Genomic DNA, 15,543 nt, shown 5'->3' with positions numbered 1-15,543 from the left:
TCTGAGGCACCCTGCAGGCTTACAACTAACTCCAATGTTAACCCATCCACATCATTATTAGATATCAGAGCAACAGACGTTGTTTGAATAGCGAATAATAATCTGAGTAGGACAGGAGGAAGGGGAAGTTAAACGATTCACACGAACAAAGGACTTTCACTCATGAGGCCGCTGTTATTGTCCCGTGTCCATGTTTTGTTCCCCAATGTTCAGACTTTACTAATAAGCGTAGCTATTTTACATAAAAAACATTTTAGCCCAAACTTTGATCTTGTCCTAAAGCTAACCAAGTACTTTTGATGCCTAAACCTAGTACTTCAGTCGCGCAAGTAAACTTTGGACATTCATTCTAAAAAGAGACTGCATGCATGTAATGGGCGGAAACTTGACATTTCCTTCGAACACAGAAGTTTCATTTGAAAAGAAACTATGATTTTACAAGCAGAAACTTGACACACCGTCCCCAACACGTCTAAAACTAGATAGAGATTAGAGCGCTACCTAGACCGTCGCCGTTTGAAGCGTTGAGTGAGAATGTGTTGATAATAATTAGATACAAGAAAAGAAAATTGGAATGTTCAAAAAATTGTCCAAGATCTTGACATTTTGAGACAAAGGTAGTTCGTACTCCTGGTGAGCTCAGCTTTCGTATCCGTATCCAAGGACATGAAGCAAACTGTCCACTTTACGGAGCCGTCTTTTTATCTCCTGCAGTGACACATTTTTAACAGGAGAAAAAAAAATCTAACTGGTTGGAAAACAAGAAAGCACACACATTTGTATTTGCTGTCGACTACCAGGAACACCGTGGCCAACTTTTTCTTGGCCAAGAAGCTTTTTTGACTGTCCTCACGTTGGCCGAGTTTCATTGTTTGCTTATCTCATAGGAAATAAATGTCCTTCCAATTGGTTATTGCCACATTGCCCACGGTGTGGTTGTGTGGTTAGCGATGTAAAGTCACAGCAAAGTAAGTTCTCCCAAATAAAGAAGTCTTTTAAGATTGTAAAGACGTGGTTCATGACTAAATACTGCAGATAGTTGTTTGCATTGCCACAAAAAGTTGTATATTTCAAACGAAAGCACTGCTGTCTCTCCGCCAACCGTTTATCGGGCCATTTCTTAAAACTTCTGGCAGCTGAAGAGGAAAAGTGCTCCTACAGACGGTGCCAAGTTGCACCTTGGATTGTGGCCAATGTACAGCAGTAGTTCAATAATCGTGCAGTAAAACGTGGGACTTCCACAGAGGCTACATCTGTACTGTCACAACCCATATGGAGTTAAATCAATGGCGGGTTTTTTTTCTGTCGTGTCTCAACAGGCGTGGAACTGCTGGCTTTGTACAACCACCCGCCGGTGCGAGAGGGCCAGATGAAGTACTACACTGTCAAGGTGCCACTGCGGGTTCAAAACTGTGATGAGGGGGTCAAAGGCGTGGAAGCCAACTGGCTGGATCACATGACTCAGCACTTCAACAATGGAGCCTCACTGGTCGATGGATACTTCCACCTGGGCAATGGGAACGGTAAGCCAGCTGTCACTGCAGAACACTGATTTTTACCAGCAAAAGATGTGGGATGAAATGTCTCATACAGAATAAAACTCACATGTGCTGTTTTCAGGTTACATCTCAGACACAATCAAAAGAGATTATTAGAATGAGAGGTTTGAGTTTTGGTCACTGAAATATTAAAAAGAGCCTTCGCTTTTGGTCTTGGCTTCGTACGTTCTCCTGAATTATTCCTTTCCAGGTTCTCTCAAAGCTCCGACAATTACAGTTAACAAAATTTCAAAAGCTGCGGTGGACGCTCCAAGCTCAACGAGCTGCGGCCGTTTGATTCTGCGGGGAAGTGCAGCCAAATTAGATAGTTTAACTTTTGGCGGTAAATTGCAGCCAGATAATACCCACAGCCAATCAGAGTCCTGTGACTCCTGTGAAGTGGTGAACTTTTGATGGTTTACAGACTTCAGAGCAGTAACAATATGGATCAACAATGGTCTGCAATTAGTATCAGCGGCACAAAAAACGTGATCAGGAATCTCTAAAAGTTATATTTGCCTCCTTTTTTTCTTTTGTGCGGGCGTGATCTGTGATCCGATCCGTGACTCTGATCTGTGATCCGATCCGAGAGTTTTGTGATCAGTTGCACCACTACTCCTTTGACATTTTGGCCTACGTTACAAATAATTCCTTTCTGCACGCGAAGACACCTTCCACCAGCAGAAAACGTAACTATTGCACTTTGCACCGTTGCTTGGAGTGTTTCAAGCATAAGACCGGACGACGGTAACGTTCAATACGTGGCTAACATCAGAAGTTGGTCAAAGTCTTCCACAATTACTTCACGTGTCTATTTGCAAAATGTAAGCACTCTAAACTGTCAGAGTGGATTGACTGTATTTCCAACTCCCACAAACGTTAAGTGTAGCACACGTTCATGCATGCGCTTATGCACCCACCACTGGCATTTTCATCGGGATGAGGCACAATTATTTCAGCTCCTGACACACCCACTGAGCGCACCTTTCAACACCATGGACAGCAGACAAAAAAAGGATGCTTTGTCGCCACAAAATCGTGGTAAAGTGTATAATTAAACTAGTACACACAAAACACAGAATTGCATAGGTGTAATATAATTATAGATTGTCAGATGCCTTGAATGAAGGTACTTGTCAGTGCGCAGGCTGCCGGCTAAATGGTCGGCTGTGAGTCTTTGCCAGCTATTGTATGTTGTTATCGGACCGTCTTAATATGATCCGTTATATCTGCGACTCCGCCGTGGGTGACCAAAAATTAACCCTTTGAGTGTGTCCAGAATGCAGCATTTTCGTTGACGGTACTTTACAAAGGAAGGACTAAAACTGTTACAATTTGAAAGTGACTGTTGTAAACCCGGGACATTTGAGTATTTTACAGCCGTTTGTCTTGAAACCGGGACGTCCGGTCACTGCATGCTGGAGGTTTTAAGGGAAGCTGAGACACTGCTATGGTGTCTCACAAATGAAAGAAGGATGGAGTCTGTTTTCACCAGTGGAGGATGCTTTTGAAGCTTGAGTTCATGGAGCTGTCTAGTATCCTCTTTTAAACTATTTCCTGTTTGGGTTTTCCTCTTCCATCAGACCCCGGCGGCTCTGCGCTTCACTGTGACACTGGAGAAATCAGCCAGCCAGAGTAAATAAGAGTCATAATTCATTAATCTGGGAAAGTGAACGCCTCAGCAACTCTGAAACATAGATAATTAACCTGATAACAAATTAGTGCCTCCCTGCATATTTCATGTCCTGAGAATGGAGTAATGAAGTGTGTTATTATGATTCAATTTTTTTTTCTTCTGCTTATTAGGGTCCTCTAACACATTTTGCATTTTTCATGCACTGCTAAGATATGCGTCTCTCGAACAGTGAAATTACTGGGTAGGATTGAAAGCAGATCGGCTGCGTTATGAAACGGTTTCTGCCTTCACAGACTTATAGGAGTGAACTCAGCCCACAGCTTGGGCTCAGCCACTTTAGAAAACAGACAACTTTACATAGGTGAACGCTGTACTTTGTGGATTTTGGTCTCTTGAGAGTAGCTGGCAGTGCGACATCAAAGCGGCACCCCGTTTGTTGTTAGCAGCTAATTAAATAAAACAGCCGTGCAGCTGGGCTCTAGATTCAGGATCCTTTCCTGCCGTTTCCATATTTAGCGACTCTTCTTTGAGACGAGTTTCTGAATTCACGATGAGGCCGCGCGACACGATGCAGGAGACCATCTCAACCTCATGAACATCAAGGACACGTGTGACAGCAAAGCAGCACTCTAAAGGACACGAACTGACAGCGAGAGACGCTCGCCGACTGCGATGGGTTATCGTAGTGACAGTGACGGCCTTGTTTTGAGATACAGCGCAAAACCAGCGCGCTTCAGCTTTCATGTACCGACAGATACACGTGAAGTCTAATGAGTGCAATTGTGTGTTTTTGCAAAGACTGACCTTCCTGGGGCCTTTTTTTCCCTTTCATCCTGTTGGACTAATATTTGTTTTACACTATTTCTCCAAAAGAAAGATGTGTTGCAGAGCCTGCCTGCTTCATATATTATGGATGGCAATGGTTTGTTAGTTGGTACCTCAGTTCACCACTTCTGTCCACACTGAAATATCTCAACAACAACAACTGTTGTCCATGGATTTTGGTGCAGATATAAATGGTGGCGAGAAGGTGACTCCTAATGACTTTGGTCATCCCCTGACATCAGGTTGACATTTGTGGTTTTGAGTGAAATGTCTTCACATCTATTGGATGGATATCTGATCGAGCCTCCCAGAGCTGCTAGCATGGCTGTAGACTTTTATTCCTGTTTAAGGATGTACTTCCACATATTTTATTCTGAAGTCTGAAGTAAAAATAGCCTGAAGGATGGGAGAGACCAGAGAAATGCTGGTCCCAGTTTGAACCGGAGACTCTCATCTTAAAATCCTGCAAACCTGCCTGATTGTGAAGTTGTGAGCGGTTGTAGTGCCGTGTAATCTGAGACCGATTATAAAGTCAAATTTGGCAACTTTGGAAGTGCAACAGATTTCCCATCCTCCATGACTCATCCACCCAAATACAATAAAGATATATTTCCAATGCAAACACTGTTTTACTGTGAGTCAACAGTAACACATTAAAAGTAAACCATACATTAACACTTGTTCATAATTGCGTCATTGTTAAGCAAAGCCCATCATTCAGTAAATGATTTAAAATAAATTACGCTTAAATTCCAAAGAGAAACATGATTTATAGTCAACTTGAAAGCACTTAAAGAGCTGCATACTTTAATCACAGAGGGTGTGAAGGGGAATGGACAATATCCAATATTAATAAATATCAGCATGGTGATACATCAGTGTATGACACTCATATAAAGTGATTTATTCTCCTTTTTAAACTGTTTGCTGCTTCTATATAATTCCATCTCACTGATCTTTATGCTCTCATTCTGCTTAATCGGTAGAATCAGCACAATTCAGAGGATTTATTTACTATTTTGAAGACTTTTTAAACCTAAAATACATTTTTAGAGTTACAAATCCCATGAAACTGATAAAAGTTACTTCAAGTCACTACTTTCATTTTTGTGTTGACTCGATGGTCCGTGCATGAGGACAAAAGCGGTTGAGTCCTTTTAGAAAACCTCTCATTTTATTGCAGCAGTCTGACAGTCTGCTCCTCTCAGTCCTGGTCCTAGTTGTCCCGTGCCTCCCTTTCCTCCAGTGGGCCCGGCAACACGGCCTGGGTCTCCAACAACGTGGTGTCGGTGTTGGCTCCCAGCGGGGTGCAGAGCTCGTTTACGTATATGCGTCATATAGAGGCATCGGTATTAAACTGAGACGGCTCTTTACCAGCTAAAAGTTCCTCACAGTAATATTAACAATGAGAAAATATGTGACTCTGAAAACACAAGAGTGTGTTGTTGTGTTCCTAGATGACCTGCCTTTTGTTTTAGCCTGTGCATCACTGCACATGCTCCTGCAGTCAGTCTCTGAGTCTGGTCTTTTCCTAAAAACTGTGCTACCTTTCTCCCGTCTGACAGTCGGCTGTGGCGTGGTCCAGAGGGATGCACATTCACACACACAAAAAAACGCACCATGTTGGTCCCTGAGCTCCTTCTAAAGATGGGTTTCCATGGTGAAGCCGAATTAGAAAGCATTCAGGCGGCTTTGTTTGCATTCATGTGTGTATTTGTGTGTATATCGCTCAGACGGTGCAAGTCCTGTCTGGTGTGACAGGATTGTTTGCAGTGAGTGGAGACCTCGCCCGAGCCACAGGGTAGGATATTACAGCAATATTGAATTTACAGATCCTCAGCTGCACGCAGGTCGCTCCACGGTCATAAGACACGCATTAAAGATTCATACAAACCGTGGCACTGCCGGCAAACACACACGCGCAGTATGCCAGCATGCATCCACATATATACCTTCAGAGACACACAAGCATTTAAACACACCAAACACACACAAGTTCACACCATCTCCCCGAGTTGGGAGCAGGGTGGGGGGTGAGTTTGTTTACTGAAGAACTGACAGTAATGGTGTTGACGGGGAGTTTGAATGTGTTACTTGTATAGCTTAAGCTTTCTCCAGAGCCACAATGAGGATTTGTAGCCCGGGTGTGAGACATTGAGCTATTCATATGCATGACAGTCAGCGCTCACTGGTTTCTATATTTGGGCAAAGCCAACAGGGGGAGAGAGAAAAAAGAGGGAGAGAGATAGAGCAAGAGAGATACAGGGAATATGAAAATACAATCAGGATTTTTTTTACTATTATTCTGTAAAAAGAAATTCAGGTAAAGAGAACCCATGTGCAACAAAAGTTGACAAGAGATGGAATTAGAACTGCAATGTTTGTGCACACTTGGGTTTCTATGTGGTTGTAGTTATGTGTACACAGGTTTTATCTGCACAGCATGTGTCCCGAGTCGTTCTGCGTTCATTTAGCACTGGAATTTAAACCAAGCAGTTCAGTTCACTTTTGCACGTGTCGATTTCCACTTGTCTTTTCAAAATAAACTTACGTTTTTCACAGGCAGCAACTTGGCTGGGTTCAGGCAGCAAAAGTGCTTTGTTATGTTTGGGAAAAGATCGTGATCTGGTTAAAATAAGAACATTTGACTAGTAGTCAAGTAAGCCGTTACGTAAACAGGGTAGAAATGTTACGCCACTTAAAATACGCCGTCTAGACCATAACCGGACTTCCTACTTTACTAACGCCATAACCAAGGTCCAGTAGAGCGTCGTAGTCTGACACGGAGGGCCAGTGACCAAGCTGCCGTATTCGACCAGTTGGGAGTGAGAACGGGCATAAGCTGGGCTAAACATGAGCACAATATCACACAAACCTGTCGAATAGAAAACTAGATCAAGTTCCCAATTGTGGTGCTTAAAAGAGTGACTGTGAAGTGAAGAAGTGCCATTTATCTATTTAGATTCTCATGAGAACTGTGATCATCTTAATAAACGAGTACCTCAGCAAAGCGTTTCGACAGCGTTGGCGATGATCCACAAATGTTAATGACGCTATTTTGTTTTTACACTGAAAGGCAGTCCTCTGTACCTAGTGGAGGAAATTATCTCTCTTTTTAAAAATCTTTAGTCAGAAAAATATAGTTATCTTGAAGTTTTACCACGCTAGTCAGAGCATAACTGCCAGAGCATGTATTTACAGGGTGGATGAGGATGAATCCTTTCTACAGGTGTGAGAAAGCTAATCCGCGGTTCTCTCTCTACCAGCTAAAGTCTGCCCGGTAACATACAGGTACCAGCCTGCCAGCTGCTAAACCTTTGGCTCCACAGGGAAGAGCCACATCCATCCACACACACACACACACACTGGACACTACGGTCTCTTTTTCTTTTCCCTCTCTCTTGATGTCCACTTATCCTGTTTGAAATATAGATAAGCTGTCAGCCGCCTGTCTCCAGCTCTGTGAGACAGCGCCTGGCACACATGTTTAAATCATGTCAGCAGACGCGACCTTGGGGCGGGGTCACTTTCCGGCTCGGCGGCGGGCAGCTGGACTTGAACGCACAGACACCGATATGTGAAAGCTCACGGACTTGCAAATGCAAACGTTGGGAACGCTTTGTTCGATTGCAGTAGTTTCATACTTGTATTCTCGATGTCTCATAGAATACGTCACATGCTTTAATGTTCAAAAACACTTCATTTTTCTCCCCCTGTCCATCTGGATATACCTGTATTCACCCTCCTTTCTATATAATCAATTATTACTACCATCACTATTATCATCTTTGCTTCTCATACTCGGATGGAGGGCTGTATATTATAATAGGACTAACTGGAACTTTAACACTGCAGAGGCTCAGATGAGTCTGAGGGCATTTAAGGACACAGAAAGAATCGCCTCGGCCTCTCTCCCCTGCTGTCTGTTGAACACCTGAGTCAGCAGTCTGAGCTCATAGACCTGCATCTTTACACATACAGACACCTATCAAATGCAACGATATGCTCGTCTTTGAAAAGTGTTTGTGAGGTTGAAAAATGGAAACCAGATCAACTTTCAGTGTCGCAGTAAATCCATATCTTTCTTTTTTTATATTCGTGATAGTAATTGCATAAGTAGTTTGTTAATAACACTACCTAATGCTCTAAATCAGGGTGATTGTTGGTCATATACAGAAAAGTATAAGGAGTCACAGACCAAAGTAAATGCATAGATTTCAACCAGTTAGACCAGAAAATCACATGTGCCATAGAAATGATCAAAAGCTAAATATACAACACCGATGGGCTCTTGATGGTTTTAGCTGCTTTCCCTCGTCTTAACACGATAGTAGATTAAATCTTCTGGACCGCCACCTCCAGCTTTTGTAAATTGTGATGTGCACTTTTCTCGCTGTTTTCTGATGTTTTACGGACTAAACGATTAAATCGAGAAAATAATTGGTAGTAAAAAATAATCATTAGCTGCGGCCCTAGCTGGAATCATAACTAATTCTGAGGCCAGACTGTGCAAAGTTGCACACGGCTTCGTGGGAACAACTTCCTGTCAAGTCGCTCGGCTGTTTCCTCGCTCAGAAGCACTGTGTGCTAGAAACCCATGCGCAACAGCAGGTTGGCGAACGTGGCCATGAATATTAGGAACGAACTGCTTCCAAACTCACTTGATATGTGCAGCCAAAGACCTCACGTCTACATTCAAACACCCACACACACCACAGACTACGTCAAACTTTAAGTTTCACTCTCCGTGTGTCAGCTGACGCACACTGGGTTGGTGATTCCCCCCCCCCCCTCCCCATCTGTCATTTGGGTGCCGATTTCAGCTGCTATGTGTCACTTTGCTGTCACTCCAGCTATCTGACTCTCCCCTTCCATTTGCCTCTGTGTCTCTCAGTCCCAGCGCTGTCACTCCCCGTTTTTTAGTGCGACTGTATTTGCATGCCTCGCCCTGCGACCTTGACTGTGTGAGTCAATTTCACTGAGGGCGCACGCACGGTGGTTATTTCTTTTTGCAAGTGTAAACAACTTATTCTCAGTCGGCCCGCTGGGTGCTTGGCTCAGCACTCAGTCAATAGGCACGAGATAATGTTTACTTGTGCACGCAACCGGTGCATTCCCCAGACGGACTCTACGCCCCCCAGCAACCGACTCCTTCTCATCCACTTCTCCTCGTTCTCCCTCTCTCCTCTCTCCCCTGCACAGCCTCCGTCTGCATTATCTCCAGAGACAGGCTGCTCCCTCTAGAGCAGCGAGACAGAAACCCTTTGTCGAGCTGCACCCGAGTGATCCCTGACGCGCCCGGCGGGGGGAACCGACGGTGGGCCTCGACGCCTCCCGTTTTTACCCAAAAGGCTTCTTTCAAACTATATGCCATGGGGCTGAGGAACGAGACGGAGAAGCGTTGGACTGGAGGGAGGATGGAGGAGATAGAGGGAGTGGAGGAAGGGAAAAAAGGCGAACAGGTGGATGGGGTGACCAGCGACAATGTCTGTATTTGAGAGAGTAGATGTGTGAGAGATGTCTTCAATTGAGCGTACGCAGGTCCTAAATAGGTTTTCAGGGAGGGGAGGGTAATAAAAGAGCCTGTCATCCCTCCGCTCCATCTCTCCTACTGTCTTGCTCCCTCCCTCCTTTCTTTCTTTCCTCTCCAGCAGCCTCTCATCCCCCTACTATTAGGGCCCAGTAATGAAATGTGGAGTGTCTCGTATTGGTGTCTGGGCCCCAGCAAACTGCATTAGTGTGTAAATGGTGTGGGAGTAATGAGAAAGCACTCAGGCCAGCCGGGAAGACTGGACCATGGTATTGCGTCCGTGTGTGTGTTCGTACCTGCATGCAACGTGCACGTGCATCAAACGAATAACAAGAGACGTTGGGTGGAGAGGGGTCCCGGCTCTCGGGGGCCGGAGCGCTGCTTCTCTCTCGGGTGGCAATCCGAAGATTGTTAGCTTCCAACAGGAGAGAAGCCGAGAAAATCTATTTGGTCAGCGGCGCACAATCTCACTCGTGGCCTAAAGCGTCAATGTCTTTATGTGGCTCGCTTAATTCAAGTCTTTCTAAAGGTGAATTATTCAGGCTTAGCAAAAGGATTTATGCTTTAAATGCCTTACGGGCTGACTTCATTAAATCAGTGGCTGCATTTTTCCATCGCTTCCATCTTTTTTTTTTTAAAGCGGTGGTTCTCAGTCCTGATCCTCTGAATCCTATCAGCTATTGCATTCACCTTGTTTCCCGGCCGCGATTAGACTTTGTGTAGCTGTCGAGCAAGAAAACCCAGCAGGGCATAATGTCTCCTCTTCTTTTTAAACATCCCAGAAGGGGAATACCTGCTCCTTTCTTTTACATTGTCCCCCTGCATAATGTATAAGTGCACATTGCTCATACAAATGGCCCACACCACTGGCTATGTAATAAAGGGTTGTGTGTGAATGTGGCTGAGTGATATCATTCCATTTCCTCTGGCCTGGAGGGCCTAAAAAGCAGCCGCAGAGACAAGACAGACACGCCGCATCCAGTAACTACTCTCTTCACGCCTCGATTTATTTCCTCGTTCTTCTTCTTCTCTGCAGATATGCTGCCTAAGTCGGTGGAGAGCGTCTTCATCTTCCAGGAAGCGAGCGAGGTTGAGCCGAACGCGGCGACCCCGACATACGATGCCATCGTGGTGGAGCAGTGGACCGTCATTAACGTGAGTGGAGAGATTTTGCCTTTTCCTCGAAGCGTCGCGGGTTTTGTGCTCTTCTTTAAAAAAGGTTGTAGGAAATAATTTCTATTCAGTTTCAATGCAGGGGGTAGAGTGTTATATATGGACATGGAGGGGGAAAGTAAGTGTCGGTGAATAGGTGTGTAACACCGTACGAATGACCAGAGTTAGTGTCCCACCACATAACTGAAATCAACATGCGTCATATTTTGATAAAAGCGGTTACGAATTAAAGATAAAAACCTGAATAAATGAACAGAGAAACATCAGGACTTCAGATGCTTTCATATGCGGCACAAGAGCTCACTCAATGGTTCGATGAGGATGAAAATGATGTGAATCATAAGCTTCGCAGTCACCACATCTCAGGCCAAATGAACACGAACGGGAGATTTTGCAGAGATCTCCTGGACAACAGTCCTGTGTTCGTCGTTCACCTCTGTCACCAATCAATATCGGTAAAATATTCATATTGATAGCGTCTTATTCAACAGTATATTTGAGCCACATTGCCCAAGCTTGTTTACAGCACAAATCCTCTTAGAAAGTCTGGACCTCCTGTATAGAAATCAGTTGTCACTCAGATATCGTGCCCTACCAGACCCTCCTCACAGCCAACCTTCCCCCCCGTCAACAACCCCAAAGGCAAATCTGTCAAATCTCAATTTATGGGACATGTGTCATGGTCGCTTGTCTTATCAGGAGCAAACAAGCCCTTATCTGCCCACCGATTACCGTCTCTCCTCAGCACAAGTTCCAAGTTGGAAATTGATTTCTGTCTAGAGTTGAAGGGTTTGCGGCCATTTCATTGCCTTTCAGCCGTATGTATGTATGTGTGTGTGTGTGTGTGCCTGTGTGTTTGTGCATGCAGCTGCATGTGTTTGTGCGGATGAGTTTGGTTCCGTGTGTCTCTATGTGTTTGCCGATGCTATCACTGTAATTGAATTTAGACTTTTTTTTTTTTTGTGGCCCGTGGCTGTCCAAGTGTGAAAGGAGACTTTTGTCCCTTAAAAATGTGGCTCTGTGATTGACCAGCGCAGCGCTGATGGCCTCATGTGCCAATAAAACAAAATAAAAAAATAAAAAAAAGACTCCTGCAGTCGTCTGGTGGCAGCAGTAAAGCCTCCTCTCCTCTGAGATGAACGGTGATACTGTTACAGCTTAATGGATTTCAAGGCTTCCTCAGAAACGTCAACAGTGAATGACGCCGAAACCCACAGCCAGTGTTCCAGGAGATCCAATCAACTCTTCCACTGGGACTTTATCAAAAAAAACTGCTTCACCAGAGCAATCTGCACCATGCCAAATCAGATTGACAGCACACTCCTTCACAAAGGGCGATCAGGGCTTCACATCATCCCCATTCACTGTGATAACTGCCTGAAAATTGATATGCAAAGAATCCTCACAGCTCATTATTGTTTCAGTGCCGGGATAATTACAATGAAAAATAAGGCAGAATACTGATTGCGTGGTTTTTTTTTTTCTTCTCTTCTTCTTTATATATATATATATATATATATATATATATATATATATGCCATCTTGTTTTCCCCCTTAAAGCTCTACAGTTCTATTTATCCAGAAGTCTGAAAGGCGGTTGACTGTATGAAGCTCAGAGAAGACGAGGAAGCCGTTTCACTGAGGGACAGCAATCATTTATATTGTCATCAAGTGGGGGGGGTGTATCGTCTCAGGGACGGTGACTGTTCATCACTGACGGAATAAGAAAGTTGTTTAGAATTGTTCCGTTTAGAACGGAGAAGTAATCGGGGAATTTGCATGAGAGAGAAAAAAAAAAGCTGAGTTTCTAATGGCATCAGATCTACAGGGGTCTGCAGAGGAGCAGAATACTACTGAATATGGATGCAGAATACTGGTTGTAACAATTGACCCTTCATAAGTCCCGGTGTTGGTGTTGGCTCCCAGCAGGGAGAGCAGGTCGAAGAAGGGAGGCGTCTGGTGAACCAGAATTATTTCATTCCTTTGTTTTTATCTCTTTAAAGCTATGTGCCACGACTGTCGCCCCTAAGTAACTTATGGTGTCATTTATTTTGACATTCACGACATCTAGCTTCCCAACGGGCAAAGTTACCCGAGTAAAGTTTATCATTGTAAATATATCCTTCCATACTGTAATCCTTCAAGAAGCAGTCAACTTCTTGGAGCTATATTGCCTTTGAGACTAATCTGCAGCACCCGGCTAAACAGAACCGACACCTCCATTTTTCTTTTTGTCAAGCTTGTCCGACCTAGCGACGGTATCTAAGTGGAGCGGGACATCGCATCGGTCGATTATACGGATACAATAAGCAGAACATTAGACCTTGCTGACAAGTAAGACAATGACACTCAGAGGCTTCCATATAAAATACATTCATCTTATCAGGTCATTTAGAGTTTAGTTTAGTTAGTCTAGTTCTACTCTGACAAGGTATCAAAAAATGTTTTTAAGTACAATGATGAAAAGCCAACAAATGTGAAAACATTCTGACTTCAAAACAAATCAGAGAGAAATGACGATTTAAGTGCAGCCTGAAGAAAAAGCACAAAATGCACAAGATGATAAGTGGCAGACATTCACATACGCACGTACAGTGTCCAGCATAAGGCTGCATGTCTTCTGAAGAAAAGTGCTTCAGAGCTGTTAGACATTTCTTTTCATGAAAAGCAAAACAACACAGATTATTGACAGATGTTCAGAATACATCTGAAGATGCAGCAGTTGCCTGAGTGTGACAATGACCTCAAAAGGAACCACATGGATGGTGGTGGAGTGCTCAAAATAAATAACTCATCAGGGGTCTCTGCTATGAAACTCCAATAAGGAGCAGCTCCGCATCGCTCGTGTCCAGTGGGAAAATCCCTTCAGGAGCTGCCTTGAAACTAATGTAGTGAAAGCACTCTTTCCTCTCACTGAGTTTCAAAAGGAGCAACAACCAAACAAAACCTCCTTCAGACCTCAGCTAGGTTTGGTCCTAATATGTTTGCCAGCAATGAGCTGCTGCGGTGAAAATCAGTTCATCCTTTCAAAGATGAACTGGTTTTCACCTGCACTACTGACGTCTATTGAGGGGTCTGATGTTCCTTAGAAGCTTCTATGTTGTTTAAAGCTCCATTATCCACTTCAACTCTGCCAGCGTTAGGTCCGTTATGACAAACGTATGTCGTGCAACGAGCAGTATTTTAAATTCTCAAGACCATAATAAAAGTTTAGAACTATATCTAACTTGTCATGCTACTGTTTATGAGATGTAGAATAGCTGCATCTGACCTGATGGTGCAGCCTTAAAAAAAACATCTCATCTCCGGGTGGAACATTTTACTCAATGTAACATCATGAGCTTCAAAGACCTCTTTGATTTTTACCAGACCTCTTTAGAACGCTACTCATCTCTGCTCGAGGCAAGCGGCTAGAGGCTACAATACACGCTACTAGCATAACACTGCAATCAAGTTGCATTGTGGGAAGTGTAGGTGCCAGAATCCGACAAGGAAGGAGAATGTGTGGAGCAAAGGAGACAATATCTCTGGTTCTGTTGAGGCGATTTGAGGTTGATTGCAAGTCTGACAGTGTTATTGGAGGGAAAAGCCAAAAAGTGTACTTTTTTAAATGAGCACACAAGCAATTTAGTATTCAGTATCCATCTACAGAACCCCAAAAAATAAAAGGAACAGAGATTATTTAAATAATATTTGATTACTAAAATGGTAAGGTGTATGGTTGCATTTGTTAATTTGAGACGGTATCCAAGAAATAATTAAACATTACCATAATTTGAACCTTAACGAAACGAAATTACATTAATTTTGCCTCAAATGTCATTAACTTCCACAATGCTGCAGTCATCATATCGCTCTCCCAAGTGTCTCCAAACCCTAACTCGCCTATCATTAGTCGAGACAGTAAACCTTCTCCTGTCTGTGAAGAGTATCGGCTTCCAGTGACGACGTGGCTAGTTCTTGTGTTCACGTGCAAATTCACTTGTGCTGTGCGTCGTCTGCGGTGAGAAAAGCGTCCGATACCGGCGGTCTGGTTGGATGAGTGAATTCCAGCAGCGTGGAATTTTGTTTGTTACACAGACCCATCGGAGGAGGAGGAGTCATTGGAAACCATTTGGAAAAGGGCATGTACTTTTATATGATACTTGGCAGGTGATTAGAAGAACTATCTGCCAATCAAACCTTTGCCAAGTCAGTTGGGAGACGAGTTAAAACATTCAAACAGTCCCCTCTCCATGTCGTCTCGCTCCTTTATTTCTAGTGATGCAGATGTCTTTCCTTAGATCCTGATGTTTTTCCTCAATGCCCACAGTGTGTAATGCACATTTTCTATTTAAAAAGCCCAAAATAACATAACTCAAGTTTTCTCAGACTTGATAAAGCTCCCTCAAAGCCACAGAAGACATTATACAACATGTTTTACAGGTTGTGTTGTACTCCCTACAACTAGTAAATTGACTTTGACATGTAATCCTGGTGAGGTGCCCCCAAGAGGAAAATCAGGAATAAAGAAGTCAAAAATCAATGTACAGGCAATGGGTCTGTAAAGCATCACCCTAAAAAAGGGTAAATTTACCCCAATAAGCATATTTACACTTCCACCCAGTGGTATCCATCCATGCACAAGATCTTAGTGTGCCACCTCCCCAAAATAGAGAGGGCGAATGAATTTTGAGCAGCACAAACAAAAGTCAATTCACCTCCGTTTCAAGGGGCAGCACAAACCTCCAAACTGCAGCACATAAAAGAGAAACGATCCTGGAAGCTGGAGCTAAATGAGAAAGTTCGTTTTTTGTTTCTTTTTGTTTCCAACCTTTTTAAATTGTTCCTTTCCAGAGCAA

General features: G+C 43.6%; 1 protein-coding gene across 1 annotated transcript in view; it reads left to right on the top strand.

The window, feature by feature from the left end:
• Nucleotides 1-15,543, top strand: part of rftn1b (raftlin, lipid raft linker 1b) — a gene marked incomplete at its 3' end in the record, with an annotated part of 80,147 nt that overhangs the window by 52,776 nt on the left and 11,828 nt on the right. Inside the window, exons 5-6 of the mRNA XM_079163889.1 lie at nt 1,320-1,523; nt 10,566-10,684. Coding sequence (XP_079020015.1) covers nt 1,320-1,523; nt 10,566-10,684 — 323 coding nt within the window. The remainder of the gene's footprint in view (nt 1-1,319; nt 1,524-10,565; nt 10,685-15,543) is intronic.

Source organism: Pholis gunnellus, assembly GCF_910591455.1.
Source record: "Pholis gunnellus genome assembly, chromosome: 8".
In the NCBI taxonomy this organism is placed as follows: domain Eukaryota; kingdom Metazoa; phylum Chordata; class Actinopteri; order Perciformes; family Pholidae; genus Pholis; species Pholis gunnellus.
Note: the sequence above shows the minus strand (reverse complement) of the source record. Positions and strands in the feature narration are given on the sequence as shown.